At 39.6% G+C, this 25,988-nt stretch overlaps 1 protein-coding gene across 2 annotated transcripts in view; it reads left to right on the forward strand.

Annotated features, from left to right (window-relative positions):
• LOC149185153 (adenine phosphoribosyltransferase 1-like) overlaps window positions 1–25,988 on the forward strand; it is a 129,030-nt gene that overhangs the window by 14,525 nt on the left and 88,517 nt on the right. For both annotated transcript variants that reach the window (XM_089417781.1, XM_089417780.1), the window contains exon 3: window positions 269–361. In XM_089417781.1, the coding sequence (XP_089273907.1) occupies window positions 269–361 (93 nt within the window). The remainder of the gene's footprint in view (window positions 1–268; window positions 362–25,988) is intronic.

Below are 25,988 nucleotides of genomic sequence, written 5' to 3' on the forward strand. Positions count from 1 at the left end.
TCTTTATTTGAAACAAAAGTGAATATCAAGTAGAAAACTTGAATGATTGTTCCTATTAAATGAACAAGAGGACTTATGATTGAACACCATTTTTTTTGTGTAAATGACATTGTTTCTCTAGCACTTTTGACTCGTGAAAATAAATATTTGAAATTGCATAGCTTGTCCCTTTGAAATTTCGAAGTTGATTCAAAAAACATTTTTGCATGTGTCTAATACTTTTTAATAATACACCATAAACATAATCGCATGCTTGCAAATTTGGCAGGAATTGAGGCTAGAGGATTTATTTTTGGTCCTCCAATTGCATTGGCAATTGGTGCCAAATTTGTACCTATTCGAAAACCCAAAAAGTTGCCAGGTAAGTTTATTTTTATGCCATTTTTTGGGTTTCTCATTGTTAGCTTCATGCTTCAATTGTTACTTCATTATCTTGCAAGAAAAAACCAATATAAAGGATATCTCTAGCTTTATAGTGTGCATCATGTTTCATATGTTCACTAATGATTTCTATATACACAATCACTGTTTCAGGATTTGCCTACCTTAAAATGCCTCTAGAGGAAGTGAAGTTGTAAAATATTTAGCTCATCTTTCTTGTTAGAAGTTTCAAATTTGCAAGTTACAGTTACGATTGACATTCGTTATTATTTTATTGTTGCATTATTTGTTGGTCTTTTTGTTTCAATTATGTAATCCATTTTCTTTTTTGTTTTGTAATAATTGTTTAGAATATTGAATGGGAATGAACTAGAAGTTGTGCAAGCTTAAATGTGTGCAAGTATTTCTTTAGAGATTTGAATTGATGTGTTTATTTTCACTTTTTTTAAATCAGCAAATAATCTCCCTCTCAACCACAAAGCTCTTGGTATATGGGCCGGTTTTTGTTTGATGGTCAATGTTATCAACAGAAGGTTGCTTGTTGGTCACTCACATCTATTGAAGGTTTCATTCGCAGCTTTGATGCCATGTAGCAATTATTTTTAGATCCCTGTAGCCCCTTTGGTTTCATTTTCTTTTATACATGAAGTTTAATTTCCAAACCCACATTCATTTGCTGATTAAAACGTCAATATTAAATTGCAACCAAAACACTGTTAGGCTACCACGTCATTCACTTTTACTTTTCAACTGATAAAATAATTAGACGAGCATGCACACATTAATGAACATTGAGTTTTTTGGTCAATCTCTGACTCAGGAAAAACCCACAAGGGGAAAACCAATTTGAAGGAGTTTTTATTACTTATCTCATAGAAATAATTACAACATTAATTACACATATAGGTACTTATATCTTCCCTTGAAACTTGTGCCTGGCCTCCTAGAAATTTGTGCCATTGTCTTTGAAACCTGTGCCATTGTTGTGACCTTTGCACTTTTCTTTTGTGTAGTTGTCTAGACCTCCTCTACCTTGGATTTCTTGCACAGACAACCACTAGAAAACTTTGCTCAGCTCCCTATAATGCGAGCCACTGTCTGGGAACTCGTGCATAGGTCTAGCTAGCTCTGCGTAGGAAGTGGTGCCACTGACTAAAATTTAATGCTTTGAAATACGTGCCATAGATAGACTTTCTATGACTAGAAAATTGAGCCACATGTCTGCAATTATTGTCTTAGAAATTGCATGCCAGCAATCTTGCAATCACTGCATGGAAACTTGTCCCACAGACAGCAAATCCTCCTCCATCTGCATGCCCTCTGCCTTGAATTATCTTCTCGAAATCATCTACGTCAAAAAACTCGCTGAAGTAGACTATCTTCTCCTCAAAACTTGCGCTAGGATTGGTGCCTACATTCGCTGAGTTGGTGCTCAACTAGGGGAATGAAACTTCTTGTAGGTTGGTGCTTACTTTGTACAAGGAATTTTAGAAAAAAATTACAAAGAAAAATTGTACAAGTGTTTCTTATGAAGATTTGTGTTTCATGATTTATGTGCATCAAATGTTTTAAAAGATAAAAATAGTTAAAAATAATGAAATATTGATTCACCCTCTCTCAACATTTCCAACAATTATATCATGATAAGTTAGGCTTTGACATCGTTAATATGGCCACAGGGTTTGCTCATATTCTAGAACATATGTTGATTTGGGGTAGCATCGGATGTGATCTAAGCCTCAAATTTTGCAGGGAGGCTTGGGCTCATGTATTCCAGAGAACCCATAAAGTGTTTTGGGGAATTCCTCCCATAAGTGATTTTATTAAAATAATTAATATTTTTAATGGGGTTCCTAAGTCTAAACTTAGGAAAATTAAAATATTAATGGGTATTAATCTAATAAGGGGTGAAACTTCTAGAAAAAGACACAGGTCAAGCCAAAACGATTTGAGCCTTTGATTATGATTTAATCTAGGCCGTTGGTTGTCCAACAGGAAAATATAAGAAGGGGCTTGAGGGTCATTTGGAAAATACACAAAGATATTGAAGAAATTGATTTTCTGAAGTGAGAAGTTCTCAGGAGGAAAATAGATTGAGGAGATTTCTTGCAGCAGAGGGGTAGGGATAGAAGCTTCCGGGGAGAGAGAGATTCTCATCCGGAGAATCATCAGCAGAGAGAGGCAGAGAGTGATCTAGTAGCCTTGATGCAGAGGTTGACACAGGGCCAAAAGGGCTATGCAGAAGCAGCACAGAGGGGGAGAGAGATTCGAAAGTCAGAGTAGAGGGTCAGTTTCAACAGTCGGAAGTTGGGTTGTGAGATCGGGAGGCTGAGAGCAATGACTCTGGGCTACTGATCGATTCCCTAGTTGGGTGACGTTGGGACACCATAGAGGCAACACAGGGATAGTGCAGAGCCTGCCAGGGGCACCTCATCTAGCAGCCGGAACAACCAGGACGTTTTCTTAGTGATTGTGTGAGGTAAACTCACAAAGCTTCTGCCAGTATTTCTCTCTATAACTGAATGACCCTATGAGGTATTTAGTGATGTATTTAGAATTTGCTACTGCTTAATAATAATAAACCCTCAACGCTGCTACACCTGTTTTCCCGCATTGGGTTTTTCCAGGGACTATTGTCAAAAAATAACTGTCCTATGTGCTTCTATTTTCCTTGCTCAGTTTCTACGTTTCAGAATCATATTTAATTTGGTGTAGGCTGCTTCAGTAATTTACTTAAATGTTTCAAGAAGAAATTTGAAATAAGCTTGTAATGTAATTTACAATCTAGGTGAAGTAGATTCAGTTGGTTGGAGTAGGAATCCTGAGATTGTTAGATCTAGGAATTTTCACATGGTATCAGCGCTATTGATGTGAAATAGGAAGAGCAGATATAGCTTTGAAGCAAGGGCCAACTTGCTGCAGCAAGTAGCAGTTTGAATCCCCTGAGGGATTGCGCAGTTCTAGCTAGGAGGGCTATATTTTTGTGGGTGTCTCTCTTTGAGTGAGTCGACAGAGAGGTAAGATTGCCAGATTGAAAACTTGCCAAGGAAAACAGAGCTACGCAGTTTTCTACAAGCTGAGTGCTGGGCAGAAAAGCTATCAGAAGGAAGAAGCTGATCACATAGTAAGGGAATACTTCCTCAGTGATTTCTTGCAGAGGAAATCAGTATTTTCATTAGCTGAGCAGCAGAGGAGCAACCACTTACCAGCTCCATCAGGGAGTGCGTAAGGCAACCTAGGAGCTATGCAGTAGGGGGAAAGAGGGAGATGTTCGACAGTTTTTTGGAGAATATGGCAACCAGTGGCTTGAGATATTAGGACAGGTTGAACAGGGCTTCCAACTCTGCCATCTGGAAGGCTAGAATGTCTTTCCTTCTAGATGAGCATGCCCTCAAGACATATGTTGATAATGTGGTAGTTGAACCTGCAAATCCAGATTCGCTAAAGAAGTACAAGGTTGAGATGTCAAAGGCCAAAAGGATGATCCTGGATGGAGTCAAGGATCATGTGTGTGCCACGTTGCTAGCAAAGGGACTGCTAAGGAGATGTGGGATGCCTTGGCCACATTGTTTTAGGGATCTTTCGAGCAACAGAAGATGTACTTAGAACAGAAGTTGATGTCTGCGCAGATGCAGAAGGGAGAGCGTGTGGATCCATTCCTCACGAAGCTAAAGGAGACCTGTGATGAGTTGTCTGTTGCGGGGCACACACCTTAGGATTCAGAGTTAGTGAGACTGACTCTAAATTCCGTCTCGGATGAATGGCAAGTCTTTGTCCAAAGTATCTTGGGCAGAGCAGCATTGCCAAATTGGGACGAGATGTGGGCAGCTTTGAAACAAGAAGAGTTGAGGAGAGACCTGCTCAAGGTCAAACTTGACAGGAGCAACAACAGCAGTGGGTCAAAGCCCAAAGTAGAGGAGGAGGATAATGTAACCCTTGCATTGAAGGGACAACAAGGGAAATAGAGACGAAAGAAGAACGTCTCCAAGGTGAAGTGCTTTAGATGTGCCACTATGCATCCAAGTGTCCTTTGAAGAAAAAAGACAAGGATGAGAAGCATGATCCTAAGGTTGCAGCCGTAAAAGTCGAACAGGAGGAGGAGTTCGCCATGACAGCTAAGACACCTCCAGGAGGGAGGTGGGCTAATATAGAACTGTAGTTCGATAGAGCTACAGACGGGTAGGATCCTTGAGGAGCCCACCTCTTGGATCATCACCTTGCTACGAGAGCCCATGATCAGTAGTAGCGAGATGGAGGAGTTTTCAGTTGATGCAATGGAGTGTTGATTCGACAGATGCAGTAGTTAGTAACGCCAGAATGTGAGCAGTGCAGAGCAGGGAGGCAGCAGTGTGAGGAGGCACAGTGCAGAGCTTCAACACCTCAGTGGCTTTAGAAGAGAATGTGGGACTATCAACAATTAGGATTTTAGCACCGAGGTGTATCCACTGGACACTTGTCCCGTTTTTGGGTGTTTTCAGTTGCTTCTCTCAGCAACTGAGTTGTAGTACAGATGCAGTGTTAGCAGTGGCAGTGCTAACAACATAATAGATGCAACATTTGAGAGGGAGCTATAGTACAGATGTAGCATTGGCAGTGGCAGTGGCAGTGTCAAAGGCAACAATACAATTGTAGCAACAGTGCAGTAGTTGGTGGACAACTTGTTAGACACCAGCAACGCAAAGGACGATGCTTCAGAGTCAGAGCAATATGCAGTAGCAGTGTATTGCTAGATCACATTCCTCGCTAAGAGGAAGTGTTGATTTGGGGTAGCATCGAATGTGCTCTAAGCCCCAAATTTTGCAAGGAGGCTTGGTTTCATGTATTCCAAAGAACTTAAAAAGCGTTTTGGGAAATTTCTCCCAGAAGTTATTTTATTAAAATATTTAATATTTTTAATGGGGTTTCTAAGTCTAAACTTAGGAAAATTAAAATATTAATGGGTATTAATCTAATCAGGGGTGAAGCTTCTAGAAAAAGACATGGATCAAGCGAAAACAACTTGAGCCTTTGATTATGATTTAATCTAGGCCTTTGGTTGTCCAACAGGAAGATATAAGAAGGGGTTTGAGGGTTATCTGGAAAATACACAGAGAGATTGAGGAAATCGATTTTCTGAAGTGAGAAGTTCTCAGGAGGAAAATCGATTGAGGAGATTTCTTGCAGCAGAGGGGCAGGGATAACAACTCCCTGAGAGAGAGAGATTCTCAGCTGTAGAATCATTAGGAAAGAGAGGCAGAGAGTGATCTAGTAGCCTTGACGCAGAGGCTGGCACAGGGCCAGAAGGGCCACGCAGAAGCAGCACAAAGGGAGAGAGAGAAAGTCGAAAGTCAGAGCAGAAATTCAGTTTCAGCAGTCAGAAGCCGGGGTGTGAGACCGGGAGGCTGAGAGCAGTGACTTTGGGCTACTGATCGATTCCCCAGTTGGGTGACGCTGTGTTTGAGAGGGTTGATGCTGGGACAATGTAGAGGCATCGCAGTGATAGTGCAGAGCTTGCCAAGGGCACCTCATCGAGCAGCTGGAACAATTGAGACTTTTTCTTAGTGATTCTGTGAGGTAAACTCACAAAGCTTCTGCTAGTATTTCTCTGTCATTGAATAATCCTGTGAGGTAGCCAATGATGTATTCAAAATTTGCTACTGCTTAATAATAATAAACCCTCAGAGCTGTTGCACCGATTTTCCCGCATTGGGTTTTTCCGAGGACTATTGTCCAAAAATAACTGTGTCCTATGTGCTTCTATTTTCCTTTTTCAGTTTCTATGTTTCAGAATCATATTTAATTTGGTGTATGCTGCTTCAATAATTTACTTCAATGTTTCAAGAAGAAATTTGAAATAAGCTTTTAATGTAATTTACAATCTAGGTGAAGTAGATTTAGTTGGTTGCAGTAGGATTCTTGAGATTGTTAGATCTAGGAATTTTCAGAACATATCTGTTAATGAAATTAAGGCATAATTGAAGTGAAATTGAGGGGTTAATATGACTCATCCTAATCATAACATGTTTTGTTTTCATTTCCATTAAACCATATTGCTTTTTGACATCATTAATATAGGGACAAGATCTGCTCATATTTTGGAACATATATAGTGAAGAAAATGAGGTAGAATTAAAGTGAAATTGAGGTGTAACATGGCTTACATCCAAATCCTAACATGTTTTTCCTTAACATTAAACCATATTGCTTTGAAGTCACGAAGTTGTAGGTTTTCTTTTGATCCATTGCTTCATACAAATTCATTAATCTAATTGGGTAAATCTCTACCCTATTAATGGGGTATTGGTTTGTTGGTTAAGTAACAAAAGTGACCTTTCCCAACAATGTTCAAATCCCCTAGTAACATTTTTTTGCTTCTCATGGGCCATGTTGCACATGCAAATTGGCGATTTCTTTTGGTTGGGGTTAGGTGCAAGTCTTGGGTGATGTTGGTAGAAAAGAGTCTATATACATGCCATTGATGACTACATGGCCAAAGGATTCTTTGTTGAATGTTGTAAGTTGACTACACTTCCTTGTAATATTCCTAGAGTGGGGAGGACATGATTGCCACATCATGGTAAGAGGAAGTTGTAAAAAATATTTCCCACTATTGTCAACAAGTTAATACTCTCTGTATTCAGGCTTCTGTGATCCATAATGAATTAAGCAAAGTCTTTCAGTAGAAATCACATAAGAGAAATTTTTGGCCGACGCGTTTCAAACCAACAAGTGTGGTTCATCATCAGGACCAGATGAAGAGGCAAACCATTGCAAAAGCTTAAATAGAGAGCAATGTAGAGACACAATTTACTTCTTTAGTGGGAAAGAGCATGATTGCTACATCATGATAGGAGGAAGTCGTAAAACAGAACTTCCCACTATTGTCAACGAGGCCTTTGTTGGTTGGCAAAGTAGGAGTGTTCCATGTCCCCATATAAGGTGTGATCCCTTAGAGACATGTTTTGTTCTTGGTGGGTTGTCATGCTCAAGAAAGTATGTTGTTTCACGTGGTTGCACATGGATGCAAATCTTGGATGAATTTTGTAGAATAGATAGACCTTCATTTGTGGCTTCTCAACGAGAGGGATCTTCCTTGGTTGCTTTAGGTTGATCACATTCCAGTGTAATATTCCCAAATAAGGAAAGGGCATGTTTTCCACACAATGATAATAGGGAGCATCTTCTCTAGAAAATGCTTCTCACCCTTATTTGTTTAAGTGTTTGAATTCCTTTGGTTAGTTTCTTTTTCAACGATGAACTTGAATTTCTTAAAAACTTCAAATACTTGTGATTTATATTCAATGAAATACATCATTTTTAAACAAATCATGTGTAAAAATAAAAAAATATTACCCACCTCCTAATCATTGTGTCATAATTAGACCAAAAGTATCACTATAAATGACTTGTAGTACTTGGAATGATCTTGTGACATTGTCTTTTTCACTTGGTGTTGCTTCGTTATGAAATACAATTTTCCCTGACATCCTTCCTCTTCCATTTTTGGTATGACATCAACCTTTTATTTATTTTTAATAAATCCAATGTAAAAATTGTTTGCGTGTTCATATCTTTCATGCCACAACTAATTTATTGACCTTGTATTCTATTAAGGTCCCACCTAAAGTCCCCTAGTTAAGCAAGAGTTTGTTACTTAATATCTATTAAATAAGGCCTGTTGGTTAGTTTGAGCGTGTAGTCATTCATTAAAGAAGTTTTGTTACCTGGTTTGTTGTAGCCTCATTAATGAAGAGCCACTAGATGGTTGAGTTTTGGTCAGTTGGGAACTATTTATAGTAGTAGAAGCTATGTTATTGGGTATGAAAAGTATTTTGACATTATATTAGAGCTCTCCTCAATTCGAGGTTTCCCTGTCGAAGATGCAAATGAGCATTGATTTCTATTTAGAATATCAATAAAGGTCTGCTTAATGTTCTAATTTACTACGATTCGGATTGGATACATATTCACTATTTTTTATGAAAAGCCATGATCTGGATATGGTGGTGAATCAAAAAGTATAAACAATATAAATATGTTTTTTTATAATTTTTAAAAATAAAAAATATGAATTTTATGATATATAACTTATATGGTTTTAATATATATGTATTATTAAATATTAATTATTTATACAAAGTAATTATACATATTTTTTGAGTAAATAAAACTACATTTGCAGATGCTTTAAGCATTCCCGTGGTTGTTAAACAACCTGAAAAGTAGTTCAAAATTACAAAAATTCCTTATGCAACTTGTCCAAGACTAAGAAAAGAGTCCACCAGTGCAATATTCTTTTGCATTTCATCATAATTTTAGTGTTTCCTCATGAGAACCTGAGATGAAAGCTCCATCAAAAAATTCCTGTATAATATAACTATTTAGGCACCTGTATGTGATGTTGTATATATTGTTAATTTTCCATGAAACTCTGCAACCACTTAGATGAATTATTGAAAACAAGGCAACAGAAAACCGAAACCAATTTACTTCACCAAGATAAAGAGTTTCTTAACCATTCATAAGCAACGGAAAATAATTGAGATATAAAAAACACGACACAAATTGACATGCTTGTTTACCTAGGAAACCCAAAAGGGAAAACCCACCGTCTTTGTTGTGGTATTTTATTGAGTGTTCTTGAGCAATTGGATCTATTATAAAGCAATATGTCTCTAAGAAAGTGTTTTGCTTCGTCTCACTAATCTCAACCGATACAATTGATCTCGTTCTGCCTTGATCATTGCTTGATCTTGACTCTCTAGCAAGCAAATGTACCCCTGCTAAAGCCTCGACTTGCCCTGCCTCTTGCCTAATCGCAACTCCTATTTCGTTGCGCATAGGAGCTCCTATTTCTTTGCGCACATATCCTATTTCCTAGTGCACAAGGAGCTTCTAAATCCTAGCACACAAGTCCCTATTTCTTAGCACAATTGTGGCTCCTATTCTTTAGTGCACAATCTCCTAGATCCTGTGCACTTGTGATCTCCTATTTCTTGGGACACAAGCTCTCAATTCTGTGCTCTCCACAATCAAAGATAATCTCACAAACCTTTTGTTAATTATGTGCCTTTGTCCTCCTCTTTATAGACCCAATTCGATCATACAAGGAAGGCCCAGTTCAATTTTAGAAGTCGAGTTTTGATAGCGAGTTAACTAAGAGTGATACTCTTTCTCCAATCAACACTTGGAGTCCTAACTCAATTAAGATGAAGACTAACTCGCTCTAACTAAACTTGTAACTGCCACCTCATTCTGTGGTCAAATTGATGAAGACTCCACTTAACCGAGCTCCAACTCTACGTATGCCATCTTGATGATAATTCTAGTAAATTGGTAATAAACTCATCCTAACTGAAGTCTAACTCATGAGCTCACACTCATGTTAGAGAAAGACAAATCGAGGTCTTCACTGGCTATGGCACAAGCCAGAGGACCTTTACTTGCTACATCTTCAACACAAACACACACACAGACACACATAACAACAAAAACAACTTCTCTTGATAAGTATATTTGATATTCCAATCTGCAAGAATGAGTTTAAAGGATCTAGTTATTGCCAAAGGTCGAGAAAATATTCTTTGAGTTAGCCTTCTTTGTATTCTGCAATTTTCTAGATGTCTTGGTCTATTTCCAGCCCAGACTTTGACAGGGTGTCTGCTTTAGTGTTTCTTGACTTGTAAATGTGATCAAATGTGATGAAAGAGAAGGATGTGAACCAATGCATGATTTGTTGGAAGATAGACAAAATAGTGTAGTTCCTCAGAGTAGATTTTCCTTTCATTTAGTTTATGACCACATGTGCATCTCCATATATATGGATTTAATTTATTTTTTGAAGGAAGGCAATTTGAAGAAGGATCTCAAGAGCAAAGAGTTTTGTGAAGTTTTTTTTTGCCGACCCAATCTCACATGAAATTTTTATGAAAGAGTTTTCATTCAAGTAGATGACTCCTCTTGCCCCTCCCATGAGGGTGAGAGGTTTGCTACACCATAGAAAAAAGCCCATGGGTAGTCCTTTTGAATCATAGTGCCCAAATCACAAACGTGAGTGCTTGGCTAAGGGGGAGTAGGCATAATATTTTGCGAAGCTAGACTGTTTAGAGCCACTTTTAAGAATGAATACCCTTGATTGTTGAAGATGGCTTGATTGCTTTCTATCCAAATCCCTTAGGCTGCAATCAAGGCAAGGCCTCTATGTTGAGACTAATGTTTTGCAACTAGCCAAGAGTTTAAGTAGTCGTCTATAGAATCTCCTTCCAACCACATGATGGTCCTTCACGATCTTGTATTTCATGCCATACAACTTGTGCAAAGGGGAAGGTGATAAATATATGTATGATGGATTCTAAAGTTGATGTGCGTATAGGGAATTTGCTTGGGCCATTGTAACATCTCTTTTGTAGTATGCCCTAGGTTGGCGCCTTATTCTTTTGAATAAGTCACATGAATACATTTGTTTTTGGAGGGTTGTATAACTCCCATAATGATTTTCCCCATCAAGGAGGCTTTGGGGGAACATAAATTTTTGCCTAGTAAAGATATTTGAATTTTGGGGAGTAATCTCCATAAGGATTTTGGGCTCAAAATAGGATGTCTTCGATCATAGCGATATTCACTATTGTTGACTTTAATAAGGTAGTGAATGTAGTCGATTCCTCAGATAGGGGCCCCTCCAAGGATAACTCAATTGTAGTAAGGCATACTTGGTATCGTCTAAAAGAGATTCCTTCTAATACTTGATTTAGAGTAAAAAAACATTCTTCATTTAGTTTCTGACAACATATCAATATTTTGATTCCCTATCTAGGGGTCTATTCCAATGAGTATTTGTCCCATATCCAACCTTCCATTTGAGGTGCTTACGAATGAGAGGGAAGGCGTGAACCATTGCTTTCCAAAAAAGTGATCTATTCTCCATTGTCGGTGAGCGGATCTAATCCAAGATCAACAATGGAGAAATATATTTGAGGTGCATGACCTGTGACCAAAGACTCGAGCCTTGAATAAGTTTACTAACACTTTTAGCAGTCAGGGCTCTTGAGAATTGTTGGAGGTTTTTTTAAGCCCCACCCCCCAAGTGATTTTGGGAAAGCGATAGATCTATAGGATGTTAAAGCAAACGTTTTTTTTTTCTTTATTATATTTGTTTCTTTCTTTATTTCTTTCCATAGTCCTTCTCCCACAAAATATGAAGAGAGAGTCGCTTGATTTGGTTAAGAATGCCAATTGGGATCCAAGAGAGTGAGGCCCAATATATTGGGATCACCTGAATTATAGATTTGATGAGTGTTAATCTGCCTGCACAAGACAACAATTTGTTGCCCCAATCTCTGATTCTTTTTTCAATTGTTACCAACATCTAATTCTAATATGCTTTGATGTAATTTCTTGGTTTTAGGTAGAAGCCAAAATATTTCAGATGGCCTCCTATCTTTTCAAGTTGGATGTTGAGGGTCCTTAAAATAATCTCTGTTTCATCTTCCAACAGGCCATTTAGTGAAATGTGGATTTGTTCAAACTCCAAATTGGTGGTCATGCTAGTGGCCATAAAGAAGAGATCCAAAATATCTTTTAGGTCTAATATTTGAGTTAGACCACTCTCCAAGAAAATAAGATTATCATTGACAAAGAGAAGGTGAGAAAGTGAACAATTTTGAGAGAGTGCAATACCGCGACCAAGGAGTGTTCTTTGGCATGTGAAATGAGGTGATTGAGACCTTCAACAGCCAGTAGGAAAAGAAGTGGAGAAAGGGGCTTGTCCTTTCGTAATCCCCCTCGAGGATCGAAGAAGGGGGATGCTGACCCATTTATGAGGATTGCCATTAAGGAAGTGCTGATGAACCCAAGTGACAAATGAGTGACAAAAGCCAAGATGCAAGAGAATGAGCTTGATATAGAGCCAATTGACTTTGTCAAAAGCGTTGCCGAGGCCTACTTCGAAAATTATGGCTTTCCTATGCTGAGTATATATGGAGTGGAATCCCTCTTGAGCTAGGTGAATCTAGCAACCATCAAGGAACCCAAATTGCTCTTATGAAATATGGTATAATAGGAAAGGTTTGAGTTGAAAGGCTATGATGTTTTAGATGGTGTTGCAAAGGGAGATAGGCCAGAAGAGATCACAAGATGTGGGGTTGTCTGACTTTGGAATAAGGGCGATGAAAGTGGAAATAGAGGCCAAGATTTTCCCAGTGGTTCTGGAGTATTCAATAACTTCAATGTGGTCCTCCCCTATAAAATTAATGCATTCCATGTAAAATTTAATAGAGAGTCCATCAAGACTTTGACATTTTCCTTTTTGAAAGTTGTGGAAGAGTTTTTCCAGTTTAGGTTTTGTCACTTTTGTCATGAGGGCTTCCTTCCCATCATTATAAATGAAGTTGGGAAAGTGATTTGCGACTTGAAGAATCTTGTCAATTGTAGTTTTGTTTTCCTGTTGGAAAATTTTTCCTAAGTAGTTGCAGCCTTCATTAGCAATGTCTTCAAAGGAAGAGGCCTTTGTTTCCTCCTCTTTGGAGATATCTCAAACAGTGTTTGTAGCTTTTGTTTGGTTTTCTATTTTGTGGTGTTATCACTTAGAAGTCTTCCCTAGAAGTTATAAAAAGAAGGAATAATTCGAGGTAACCACAACTCTAATCTTTTAGACTTAGGTTCTAGCCAACCTAAGTCCAGAGAGGGCTCTCGCTTTATAATTTAACGTTGTTTTGGTGAGATTTTAGGCTAGTTCTTGGTGTTCATAAGGTTTTGATTTTGGTTGGGTTGTGGAATTCTAGGAACAGATGGACAGAGCAAGGCTTTCAAGCCATTGGGCTATGGAGTCAATCAAAGGATGGCTTAATTGGATTAGATCAATCACTAAAGGGAGAGTTCACAGGGTAGGCTAGCAAAGCAAAAGACAAATCTTTAGGTTCAAATGGATGAGGTAGTCCTAACCAGGGCGAAGGGGCAATGATGAATCCTTAGACTGGGATCAAGATGAAGAGTAGAAAATGATCATGTGCAAAGGGCAACTAAGAATCCTTTACTATAGACCTAGGGGGGAAACTACAGAAGTAAGGGAGCAATTAAGAATTCCTAGACTAAGATAGTTTAGCATAAAACATTAAGAATGCAAACAGTTGTTAAAATTGGCAACTAGGGCCAAACTCCATGTGGGTCATCTTATTTATGGCAGCTGATATTTTTCTTGGATCCCTCTCATCGAGAGCTGTAGGATTGATCTAAAGATCATCCGATTCCGATAAGTATTTATGAAGATATGAATTTATTTTGATTATGGACAAATTGTCAAGTCGGCCAGCAACTTATGTAGGCTCAGAAGCCCAACAGTCATGTCTATTCAACCTCTACGTTTTAGTATAAATAAAAGAGGACTTGAAGTCATTTGTCACACACACACTCACTCTTGTGATCTCACTTCATCCTATTTTGGGTTTGATGAAGATGAGAGCTAGAGGGAGTGCCCTAGGGTATATGTTGCCCTAGATAACATGCCCTAGATCTAAATGAAGTCATGGGAGAATAAGCTTTACGTTGCTCAAAAAGCTGGAAAAGTCGGAAAAACCGGAATTGTAGGAAAAGCCGGAATTGCAGGAAAAGCCGGAACTGCGAGAAAGCCGGAACTGCAGGAAAAGCCGGAACTGCCAGAAAGCTGGAACTACCGGAAAATCCAGAATTGCCGAAAAAGCCGGAACTACCTGAAAAGACAGAAAAGCAGGAATTGCTGGAAAAGCCGGAATTGGCGGAACTGCCAGAACAGCTGGAGCATTTGTCTCCGAAGGAGGGCAGCATGCAAGGGATAGCTAACTAACATTGGGACAGTTGTATGGTACTTAGCAGCAAATACACCAAGCATGCAATGTTACAGCGAGCATGCAAGGGACAGCTAGCATGCAACAACAAGCATGCTAAGGACAACAAGCAAGAAAGGGACAACAAGTAAGCAAGGTGCAGCCAACACATAGGTCAGGATGGCAACATGGTGCAGCAAAGGCACATAATGCAGCACAATGGTGGGTACAGTCATGATTAATGAAGCGTGATGAGATGCAACATAGTGATGATGGGTTCAACATGGTGTAGCGCGGTGAGGTGCAGCGTGATGACGAAATGCAGCACAACGATAGGTGAAGGAGTCAACTTGGAGAATTATTTGAAGCAGCGTGTCTTCAACTGATCTCATGTATCATCTTCTTAGAGATGATCTATGCTCTTATCTAGATAAGTCAAAGTGTTGACCTCTATTGTAAACGTACTATCTCTCTCTCTCTCTCTCTTTGTTGAACTATTGAAGAACATATAAGAAGAATTGATCAAGCGTTTTCCCACATTGGGGTTTGCCCCTGGCTAGCGCCACATCTTGTGTCCTCTTGTCTTGGCTTGTCTTCTGCGATTTATATTTATGTTCTATCTGCAGTTTACTTTAATGCGGATGTGATTGCTAATCTGGAAAAGATATTGAGCTAACTGTGAAAATTGAAATAAAATGCTCTGGCATAGAACATACCTAAAATTAACAACAGTCAAGACAGAGAGCGTTAAAGCTAGTTCTGAAATATCATTCCTAGTTTAAACTCAAATTTCATAAAGACATATATGATTATTAATAAACATAAAGAGAAACAATAATACACATGAGAGAGAGAATACTTATTTGATTTCCGCTTTACACAAGAATCCTGTGAAATGTCTTTACTTTATTCCTTGATCCAGCAAGCCAATCCAGTCTTGATACAATAACACTTTAACTTGAGAGGAAAATGTCTATAGAAATGTCTTTGAATCCACACTCAATACTTCGAAAGGTGAAGTATTTATACAAAAAGTATTTACAAAATATCTTAAAACAATATGAGAATTAATCTAGGAAATCAAAATATCTTCAAGCATGAAGATAGAGACAGATGGAAAACTGCATCATGCTGTCCCTTTTATTGTGGTTGTGCTAGCTGTTGCAGTTGAACTTGAGCCCTTTTAAGCTGGCTGATATGTGTATGCTAGAATCATCTTTGTCTTTAACCTTTGACTGATACTCTTTACCTGTTACTCTTTGACCTTGTTTACCTGTTTCATCTGGCTGCCATTTAGATTTACTGTGGTAACTTATAGTAAATCTGTCATTTTTTTCCACCATTCATCTTCAGGTAACTTTATCTTGAGCATCCTTCTATATATCTCGTCTGCCTCAGTGTATTGGGCAAATCTAGGCTTGGTGACAAATAGATGTTTCACCTCATGCTCTAGGAAGAATAGATTTTCTAAAGTATCATATAATACTTTCCTTGTTGGCAATGCTTTAACTCCTGAAGTGCTTGCTTGTTCCTTGGACAATTTCTTTAATCTGTCAACATAGTCCAATTGGATCATAAGTTTGTCATCGATTACCATGGGATTGGGAAGGCCTTTATCCCTCAAAATTTGAAGCTTTGCCATGAATCTGTCAATACCAACCTGCATGTTATGGCATTTTTTCTCTAGATTGAGCATAAGGTTTCTTTTAGTCAGAACCTTTTTGACTTGGATGATGGTTTTAGTTCTGTCCTCCACACCAAGCTCACTTAGTTCCTCCCTGTTCTTGCTGTTCAAGAATTTGATGAGTTGATTAGCCTCTTCAGGCTGGTCTCCCAGGTCTTCCTTGATCTTTTGTATTGCTTCGGTGGCCACTTTCACCAGTTCTGTTTGCTCGAATATTACTTGAATTGATGGCCAAACATCATTGACAGAGTCAATGATATTGGCCCAGAGCATTTCCTTAATTTGTCCTAGTGGCTTTTGCAATGTTAAATCTTTTTCAAGGAACTTTATCCTCTCACCCATCCTTAGGGTTTTCTGTGTTTCTTCTTTTTGTTGTATTTGGGCAAGTTTACAGTCAGTTTCTAGGCTTTCTATTTTCTCCTTAAGCTGTTTTAGCTCTGTAGCCTGGATGGACATTTCCTCCATGGCTTTCACTAACTCTGCTGTCTTCTTTGTTGAAGTACCTGCTGCTGTAGACTCAGTTGTGATTGGCAGTGATGTAGCAGGTGGAGCTGTTGGTGCTAAAGAGGCTGCCAATGTTGAGGGAACTGCAGTAGAGATTGTGGGAATAACAGTCTGTGGAGTGGTGGCCAACTCACTCTGTTTAGACTGAATCAATGTGTCCAACTCTTTCTCAGTTTCTTTCAGCTGATCATTTAGCTTAAGGACCAAGTCCATAAGCTCTTCTTGTTCCTTCTGAGTTTCTAAGACTTCTATTGTTTGTGGATGATGAAGATGTGGAATTTTGAGTTGCTTCTTCAAAGCAGCTATGTCATCATTCTTCTTTTTAATTAACCTTTCTGCAGCTTTCACATCTTTGGGATCATGTCCCAACTCTATGATTAAGTCCTCCAAGGACTTGATTCTGGTATCCTTGGCCTGTGAGGAGGCCTTTTCTAGTTGAAACTGTGCTGATATATTATTCAACGAATTCTGTAACTGGTGGGCTGCAATGGCTTTGCTTGTCAACATGGAATATACCATCTCTCCTGTCTATTTATGCAATTCAATCTAGTCAATAGGATGTATGTCCTTTGCCAGCACTTCAAAATCTGTCTTCTGGTAGTCAGCTGCTGATCTGGGCTGCTGAGTGGTGGGCTTCAGGAAAGTCATCTGCGTTTTTCCTTCTTTCACACCAAACACTGACATAAGCCTTGTTTGGTTGGTGGGAGCCATTTTGAGGTACTGTGCAGAGCTTTGGGCTTTTAACCTTTCATTCCTAGCCTTTATTTCCTTGTACTTTTCTCTGATATCTTGGTCTTGATCTTTGATTTTGAGTTGAGCCTTCTTTTTGGCTTTCACAAAATGTGCTTCATCTGAGTTGATTATCTGTCTGTAGTATTCCAGAGCAAATAACCTCATTGGGAGGTATCTAGGTAACTTTTATGGTGCTAACTCAACCATAGATCCTAATTTCAGTATGATTTGGTACAAGTACCAATCTCCCACTTTGTGTTGTTTTGAAAGCTATAGGATCCTCCCGATATTTGAACTAATTCTTGGAGGAGGACTTACTAGCAGGATGGTTACTACAGGATGTACAAAAAGATCTATGAAGTCTGTGTATGGATATGGTGATTCAAATTTGTGGATCAGAGGAGTCCAGAAGACTACTGACCTAGGGTTGCCTCTGGTATCAAGTTTTTGAAGAGTAAATGGGAATTTATCAGCTTGATAATATAAGAAAAGGTGGTACAAAACTGAGGAGTACTTAAATACTCTTTCATTGTTCATTCTCAAGAATTGATCATGCATTTTATCTGCTATGTACTTGGCATAATTATACATGACAGTAGGGGGCTGTCCTGTGGTAAAAATGGACATGAAGGCTAGAATGATTTCATCAACATACTCACTGGTAGTATAGCCTAAGACACTAGATATCATTGACACAATGTCCTGGCCAAGTTTAGAAAATATGGTCCACATGTATGGGGGAGGATCCTTTGGAATATGTTTCTCTTCCACAATAAAGGTTTGGAATATTTCAGCAAGTCTGGCAGGGGTAATCTTGGGGAATTTGTCTAGCAGGTCTCCAATGGAAATGGGGGTCAGATTTTGTCCTGGTTGCAACTGCAGCATTTCATTGATGGATTCAGTAGTGATAGTAAAAAGTACAGTATGGTCAGGGGACATCACTGCTCTTTGGCTGGGACTGTAGTTTGTATGGAAATAATGGACAATTTCGGGAAAGATATGTACTGGAGGGAATTGGTACTTGGGTAAATTAGACTCCCAAAGACCTATTTTGTCTGCATGGTTTAGGTATTGGTCTCTGTACCAGCAACATAATTTTAGTGGGGATTCATGGACAGAGGTGTCCTTGATTTGGAAGTCTTTGTCTGCCAAAGGGAGATGGTCTAAATCCAGATGGGGAGTTGAAACTGGTCAGACATCCATAGCAACTGGAGCGACCATTCTTAGTTCTTGTGGATTTAAGAATGGGGAAAAGGGTTTTCAGTCAAATTGGGGCAATTTGGTTCAAATACAGAGTAGTTTGGGGTTGCTGTGGAGTTCTTTTACTTAATTACTTAATAATTTCAAGCAATTGAGTAACAGGTTTAGGAATGAGACAGGGTTTCTCGGTGTATTTGGATAAATACCTGGAATTTTGGCTCTAACAGGTCGACGGGCGACTGTGCACGTTTGCAGAAGGCCTCAGTGAACTGGAGGGTCGACTGGAAGTTCAGTGGCTTCTGCAGGTTGGCGGTTGGACGTGGGTTGGCAGTTGAACGTAGTCTGTCGCATGCATGGAGGTTTGGAGCGCTCTTTCACGATAAAACAAAAATATGAGTTTTTTAGTTTTATTTGCAAAGTCAACCATTGGCGGGCACATGGGGAAAAGGTACGTTTGGCTTTTAGCGGGAGATGTGACTTTTTGTCATCTAGCGGGAGGTGGTAAGCAGGTTTGATCGCACCGCTTTTGTGGCTAGAGTGGTTTCGGGGGGAGGCCGCTGGATATCACTCATCAGACGCCATTTAGCATCGGGGCCCAAAGAAAACAACCCATATCGGGCGGGTAAAGGTCGGGTGATGGAGGCCGCCCGATATGTATGACCACCGTTGGATTAACGGGGAGCCGATCGCACAGTGATCGGGGTGGGGAGTTCGTACGGAGGGTAACGGATGGGCCCGACCCATGATTAAGCGCGGCGGGTTAGATTAAATGAATAGATTATGGTGGGGTTAGGGCGTCGAGGGCGTTTTTCATTGGCAGAGGGTTAGATTATTAATTAACCGCAGATCGATTGATTAATTCTTTTATCGGGGTAGGGGTTTTATAAAGTTTATGTTTCAAACCTTTTGGGGAAGAAGGAGAATATACAGTCTCGACATTCCTATGATCACGATCACAGTCATACAAAATTGTACTCCCTGTGATCTTGTGATACAATCTCGGCATGATATCTAATCACTTTTACAGTCTCGTCTTATGAAGAAGATTGAATCTCGGCATACCATGTCTCAACATTTCACTGTGACTACTGTCGCTGTCTCGAGTCTCGGCTTAATTGTGATATAAAGTATCTCAATGAAGCATACTTAGTCTAGGTATATTCATGATGAATGAATCACACAGTAACAAGCTGGACGAAGTTATAATCCCAGTCTCTAGACATAGTTACAAGTATTGATTATATCTTCGTGCAAGATCTCAGTGTTACAATGATGAGTCGAGTAAAGGTATGATCTCAGTGAAAGAACAATGAAGATCTCAGTGAAGTTATAACGATGGAGCAACAGTCATGAATTCGGTGACAAGTTCTGGCTCACAACACTGTGCCTCTCTACACAACTCGTATAGTGCTCATAGACATCATTGTCTCGGTACAATGTCATAACAATATACTTAGATATCATTTTTTGGGATTCAACTATGTTAAGTAAGTCATTCATCTATGACCATTTCCATGAGAGGTAGTCTTAACTGACTCATTTCTCATGATTTTTGAATCGTCCACTTAGCACTCATTGCATCGGGTGATGCTTATAGGGATGAAGGAGTGGGATTAAAACTAGTGAAATGAATCACAGTGTCAATCATCACTTCCGGGGCTTGCACCTGGTAACCAGGTCTTCCTAGGAGGTCACCCATCCCAGATTGCCTCTGGCTCAAGCCCACCTAATTGTGGAGTTTTCCCCACAATCAAGCCCAATTAGCTTGCTACCCCATTTGCAAAACCTTAGCATGCATTGTGCCTCATGAACCATTCAAGTAGAGCTCCCTTCACTCTTTTGTATTTAAGTATTGAGGGGCTTTCACAGTGCATTATATTAGATATCATTTTTTTGGGATTCAACTGTGTTAAGGAATCCGTTCATCTATGACCATTTCCATGAGAGGTAGCCATAATTGACTAATTTCTCATGATGTTTGAATAGTCCACTTAAAACTCATTGCATCGAGTGTTGCTCACAAGGGTGAAGAAGTGGGATTGAAACTATTGAAATGAATCACATCGCATCAATCATCTCTTTCGGGGCTTGCACCTGGTGACCATGACTTCCCGGGAGGTCACCCATCCCAGATCGCCTCTGGCTCAAGCGTGCTTAACTGTGGAGTTTTCCCTACAATCAAGACCACTTAGCTTGCTACCCCATTTGCAAAACCTTAGCAAGTATTGTGCCTCATGAACCATTCAAATAGAGCTCCCTTCACTCTTTTGTATTTAAGTATTGAGGGGCTTTCGTAGTGCATTATATTAGATATCATTTTTTGGGATTCAACTATGTTAAGTAAGTCATTCATCTATGACCATTTCCATGAGAGGTAGTCGTAATTGACTAATTTCTCACGACTTTTGAATAGTCCACTTAGCACTCATTGCATTGGGTGATGCTCACAGGGGTGAAGAAGTAGAATTGAAACTAGTGAAATGAATCACATAACGTCAATCATCACTTTCAGGGCTTGCACCTGGTAACCAGGACTACCCGGAAGGTCACCCATCCCAGATCGCCTCTGGCTCAAGCGCGCTTAACTGTGGAGTTTTCCTCACAATCAAGCCCACTTAGCTTGCTACCCCATTTGCAAAACCTTAGCAAGTATTGTGCCTCATGAACAATTCAAGTAGAGCTCCCTTCACTCTTTTGTATTTAAGTATTGAGGGGCTTTCGCAGTGCATTATATTAGATATCATTTTTTGAGATTCAACTGTGTTAAGTAAGTCATTCATCTATGACCATTTCCATGAGAGGTAGTCATACCTGACTAATTTTTCTTGAATTTTGAATAGTCCACTTAGCACTCATTGCATCGGGTGATGCTCACAGGGGTGAATAAGTGGGATTGAAATTAGTGAAATGAATCACATAGCGTCAATCATCACTTCTGGGGCTTGAATCCGGTAACCAGGACTTCCTGGGAGGTCACCCATCCTAGATTGCCTTTGGCTCAAACGCGCTTAACTGTGGAGTTTTCCCCACAATAAAGCCCACTTAACTTGCTGCCCCATTTGCAAAACCTTAGCAAGTATTGTGCCTCATGAATCATTCAAGTAGAGCTCCCTTCACTCTTTTGTATTTAAGTATTGAGGGGTTTTCGCAGTGCTTTATATTAGATATCATTTTTTGGGATTCAACTGTGTTAAGTAAGTCATTCATCTATGACCATTTCCATGAGAGGTAGTCGTAACTGATTAATTTCTCATGATTTTTGAATAGTCCACTTAGCACTCATTGCATCGGGTGATGCTCATAGGGGTGAAGAAGTGGGATTGAAACTAGTGAAACGAATCACATAGCGTCAATCATCACTTTCGGGGCTTGCACCCGTTAACCAGGACTTCCTGGGAGGTCATCCATCCCAAATGGCCTCTGGCTCAAGCACTTTTAACTATGGAGTTTTTCCCACAATCAAGCCCACTTAGCTTGCTACCCCATTTGCAAAACCTTAGCAAGTATTGTGCCTCATGAACCATTCAAGTAGAGCTCCCTTCACTCTTTTGTATTTAAGTATTGAGGGGCTTTCGCAGTGCATTATATTAGATATCATTTTTTGGGATTCAACTGTGTTAAGTAAGTCATTCATCTATGACCATTTCCATGAGAGGTAGTCGTAACTGACTAATTCATCATTATTTTTGAATAGTCCACTTAGCACTCATTGCATCGGGTGATGCTCACAGGGGTGAAGAAGTGGGATTGAAACTAGTGAAATGAATCACATAGCTTCAATCATCACTTTCGAGGCTTGCACCCGGTAACTAGGACTTCCCGGAAGGTCACCCATCCCAGATCGCCTCTGGCTCAAGCACGCTTAACTGTGGAGTTTTCCTCACAATCAAGCCCACTTAGCTTGCCACCCCATTTGCAAAACCTTAGCAAGTATTGTGCCTCATGAACAGTTCAAGTGGAGCTCCCTTCACTCTTGTATTTAAGTATTGAGGGGCTTTCGCAGTGCATTATGTTAGATATCATTTTTTGAGATTCAACTGTGTTAAGTAAGTCATTCATCTATGACCATTTCCATGAGAGGTAGTCGTAACTGACTAATTTCTCATGATTTTTGAATAGTCCACTTAGCACTCATTACATCGGGTGACACTCACAAGGGTGAAGAAGTGGGATTGAAACTAGTGAAATGAATCACATAGCGTCAATCATCAATCTCAGATCTTGTCTATAAACATGATCTCAATAGCATGGTGCTCGAATCAGCACGAGTCCTATATTACTATCATAAGTTGGATAATGCTCGATATAGGTGTTTGCTGATGCACTCCTAGGAATGCTCAGTATGATAAAGTCCACTTGTGGGACAACAAGCATATCAACAATGTTTTCAAATGTAGGAGTCAAAAACACATTGAAGATGAATTAGGAGTCAAGATCATGTCAAGATCACAAATGTCATGCTATGGTGCTAGAAAGTCTCCAGGGAAGTCTTTGTCAAAGGATACTAGTGGTTCATGATGGGCAGCTCAAGCAAAGGAAACATTAAGGTGAAGATCCCCTCTTCACATGCCAAGTAAGTATCGTTCATGTTTTTGGTTTAATGGCTTTGTTTTGCAAGGAAATACTGCTTTCGGTATAGCTCTTGGTGGTGACTTGTCTAACCATTATCATAAACAAAGAGCATGAAGGACTGTCTCATGAACGAAGTAATCTATTCCTGAGTAGAGAACTGTGGCAGCCGAGAAAGAAGGAACCGAGGACTGTGACTAGACAACGAAGGTATAAGGAGACCAAGAACTGAAGGAGTACAATGATATCAAGTCTATAGACTGGATTATAGGCCAAACAGTGCAGAGGATAGTGACAAACATCTTGGAGGTAATCTGGTGTCAATTTTGTCAAGGGTCTTGGTATTCATCATCTAAATATCTATAAGAAGAGATTCAAGGGTTTTACTCTCAAGAGGAGAGGTTTTGCCCTGGCTTGGAGCCAACATTTTGTGTACGTGTACTTTGTTGTTTTTCTTGTTTTGATAACTGTTTGATGATTAAAGAACAAGAAAACATAAAGAAGTTAACTCAAGAAAATAAAAGACATCACAAGCAGTTGTCAATGATGGAAGAATCATTAATAATTTGCCCTAGATTCTTCAACAAATTGCAGGGTCAGAGTTTTCCAATAATTTTTGGATTTTGATTCCACTTCAAGCAGGGTTTTGTTGTCCATTTCTGTCCTTTCTTTTCCCAGTTTACAATGGCATCTTTGGAGTGTTTAAGATTTTGCTAAAACTGAATAGGAGGGGATTCAAGCAAGTGGAGATTGTAGGGACGCCAGACTTTCTTGATATCGACCTAGAGTGAAAGCTCCTTAGGCCAATGAGGATTTAATTTGAAAGGTCCAACTAGTCTTCTTGCGTGTGACTATATCTAGGAGTATAGGATAATGATCAGAAGCACCATCCATCGATACTCATTGGTGGAAATTGGGATTTGGGTCTAATAATGTTTCAGATACAAAGAAATGTTCTAGTCACTTCCCAATCCTTGCTTACCCAATATGATTGTTACTCCAGGTGGGATTCAGTTTTGTGGGTAATATGTATACAAGACCTGCCGCATCCAGTTTCTTTGTAAGAAAATTTTCCATAAGATCAGTTTGCATAGAAGGCTCCCAAATTTTTGATACCCCTAAACTGAAATTCAAGTCATCTTTAGGACTATATTATGAGAGTAGGTGCATAAGAATTGGAGGGTACTGAATGAAAAAGGTTTCCTGTTTGAGTAAGGACCATATACATTTATATAGGTGAAGCGTTGATATGAGTCTCAAGTACGTATAATTGTGGCCAGACCTGATCGAAGGGACTAGGCAAAAATTAGTTTTAGCTGACCGACTTTCTAGCTAGTAGTAAGGCCTCTGAATTCCCCATTAGCATTAGTGAACAAGAAATTCCAGCTTGGGAGGATACATTTCAACTGTTATGCAACTTTGATTCCATCCATCATGGTTTCTTGTAAGAATAGAATGTGTCGATAATAGAGATCCTTAAGTCTTCTTCTTAAGGCCAACTTCTTAGAGGGAGAGGCTAGACCCCGACAATTTAAAGAAAGAAATCTCATTTAGAACCCTTTGAAGGGGAAATATCTCTAACAACCTGAACTATTGATTTTTGTTTCCCCTTCCTGATGTCAGAATTTGCTTGTTTTTGATCAAGGGATAAAAGGGATTCCCCCCCACCAGGAAGCTTTGGAATGTTTTCATCACAAGTTCCCAAACCCCACCCCCTGTATTAGGAATAAGCGATGCAGGGACCTTCGATTTTGACAGGGGAGGAAGAATTGATTGGGATCTAAGATTATAAGGTGAAGAAGGGGGAATTGTGGGGGAGGGGGGGCGGGCGGTGGTAAAATGCACGTCGGGAAGGAAAGTTGGGGGTGGTGGGGAGATCTGGAGTTCCAAAGGAGATCACAGGGAACAAGGGAAAGGAAGTAGGTAAGGACAACCCCGTGAGTGAGGCTAAAAACCATTTGAAGAGAAAGAAGTGGCAAAGGGGGGACTCACTGGTGCATCAAAGAAAGGAGAAAGAAGCTTTTCAATTAAAGGAGGTACAAAGTGCTTACTTGTGGAGGGAGGGTCCTACACAGTCACACAGGATAAAGCTGGTGGCCCTAGAGGTGCAGGAGGAGGGGATGCTGCTATAGTTGGAGTTGTCTTGTGCTTTGTTGGAGAATCCTAAGGTAGTGGAGAAGGAGATGATAGTTTCCCTGCAATAGTTTATGTCTTTCAGACCCATTTTTTTCTCATTTTACTTATGGGGCAGTCTTTCCCAAGATGTCCATGGGCTTGGCATCTTCTGCACTTGAATGCGATCCCATTGTAATCCCGAGCTTGATGATGTGCGATTTGGCCCAGTTTAATCAAAATTGCATCTGGGAGTCCAGAGGAGAGATTCAGACCTACAACAATTTTAGCCAACCCCATTTAACAAGTTTGCTGATAGGACAAATCTGCCTCATAGAAGAACCCAAGGATGTCGCCTATATCTATAGTAATCTAGGGCAATTTTGCTCTAGAGTTTCACGAGGGCTAAAATCAATTTCTTTCTTTGGGCAACAGTTTCATTCAACATATAATGTATCTTTCAACATAACAATGTTGGCTTTAACAATGCAATTACCCAATAGTATAACACTATCATTCAACAGATCCACATACTAACATAATTCAAATTCAAGAATCAACAGTATAATTCCACAATAAACTCAACAGTCTTGGTAAGGTTTAATACGCCCTGAATTATGACAGGGTTCAAGTTACTGCATCTCACCACAATCCCAACTATTCTAGATTCTTTAAAAGACTTAAAGACCCCTCTACGAAGATTATATAGAGTGGGCTACCAAACTGATATTCAAACCCTTTCTGATCTAGGCCTATAAATTGCTTTAATACTTGCTGGAATTTTCAGAGAATTTAAGTCCTTTGCACTACTTCAATTGACCCTTTTGAATGTTGTACACGAGCTCAACTATCTCAGGAAATCTTCCGTAAAGTGAGTGGATTGTTCTCCAGATATTATGGGTCTACTTCAGACTAGAGCAAGCCTCCGAAGGGGGTTTAGAACATAGAGGATTTCACTTTAAGGGAGATGTCTATGCTTCAAATAATTAAGTTTAATCCTTCCGCACTTGCCCACAGGATGGGCTGCCTGA

Source organism: Pinus tabuliformis, chromosome 3_2 (genome assembly GCF_031772625.1).
Source record: "Pinus tabuliformis cultivar Carrire ecotype Pingquan chromosome 3_2, CPIR1, whole genome shotgun sequence".
NCBI classification, from domain to species: domain Eukaryota; kingdom Viridiplantae; phylum Streptophyta; class Pinopsida; order Pinales; family Pinaceae; genus Pinus; species Pinus tabuliformis.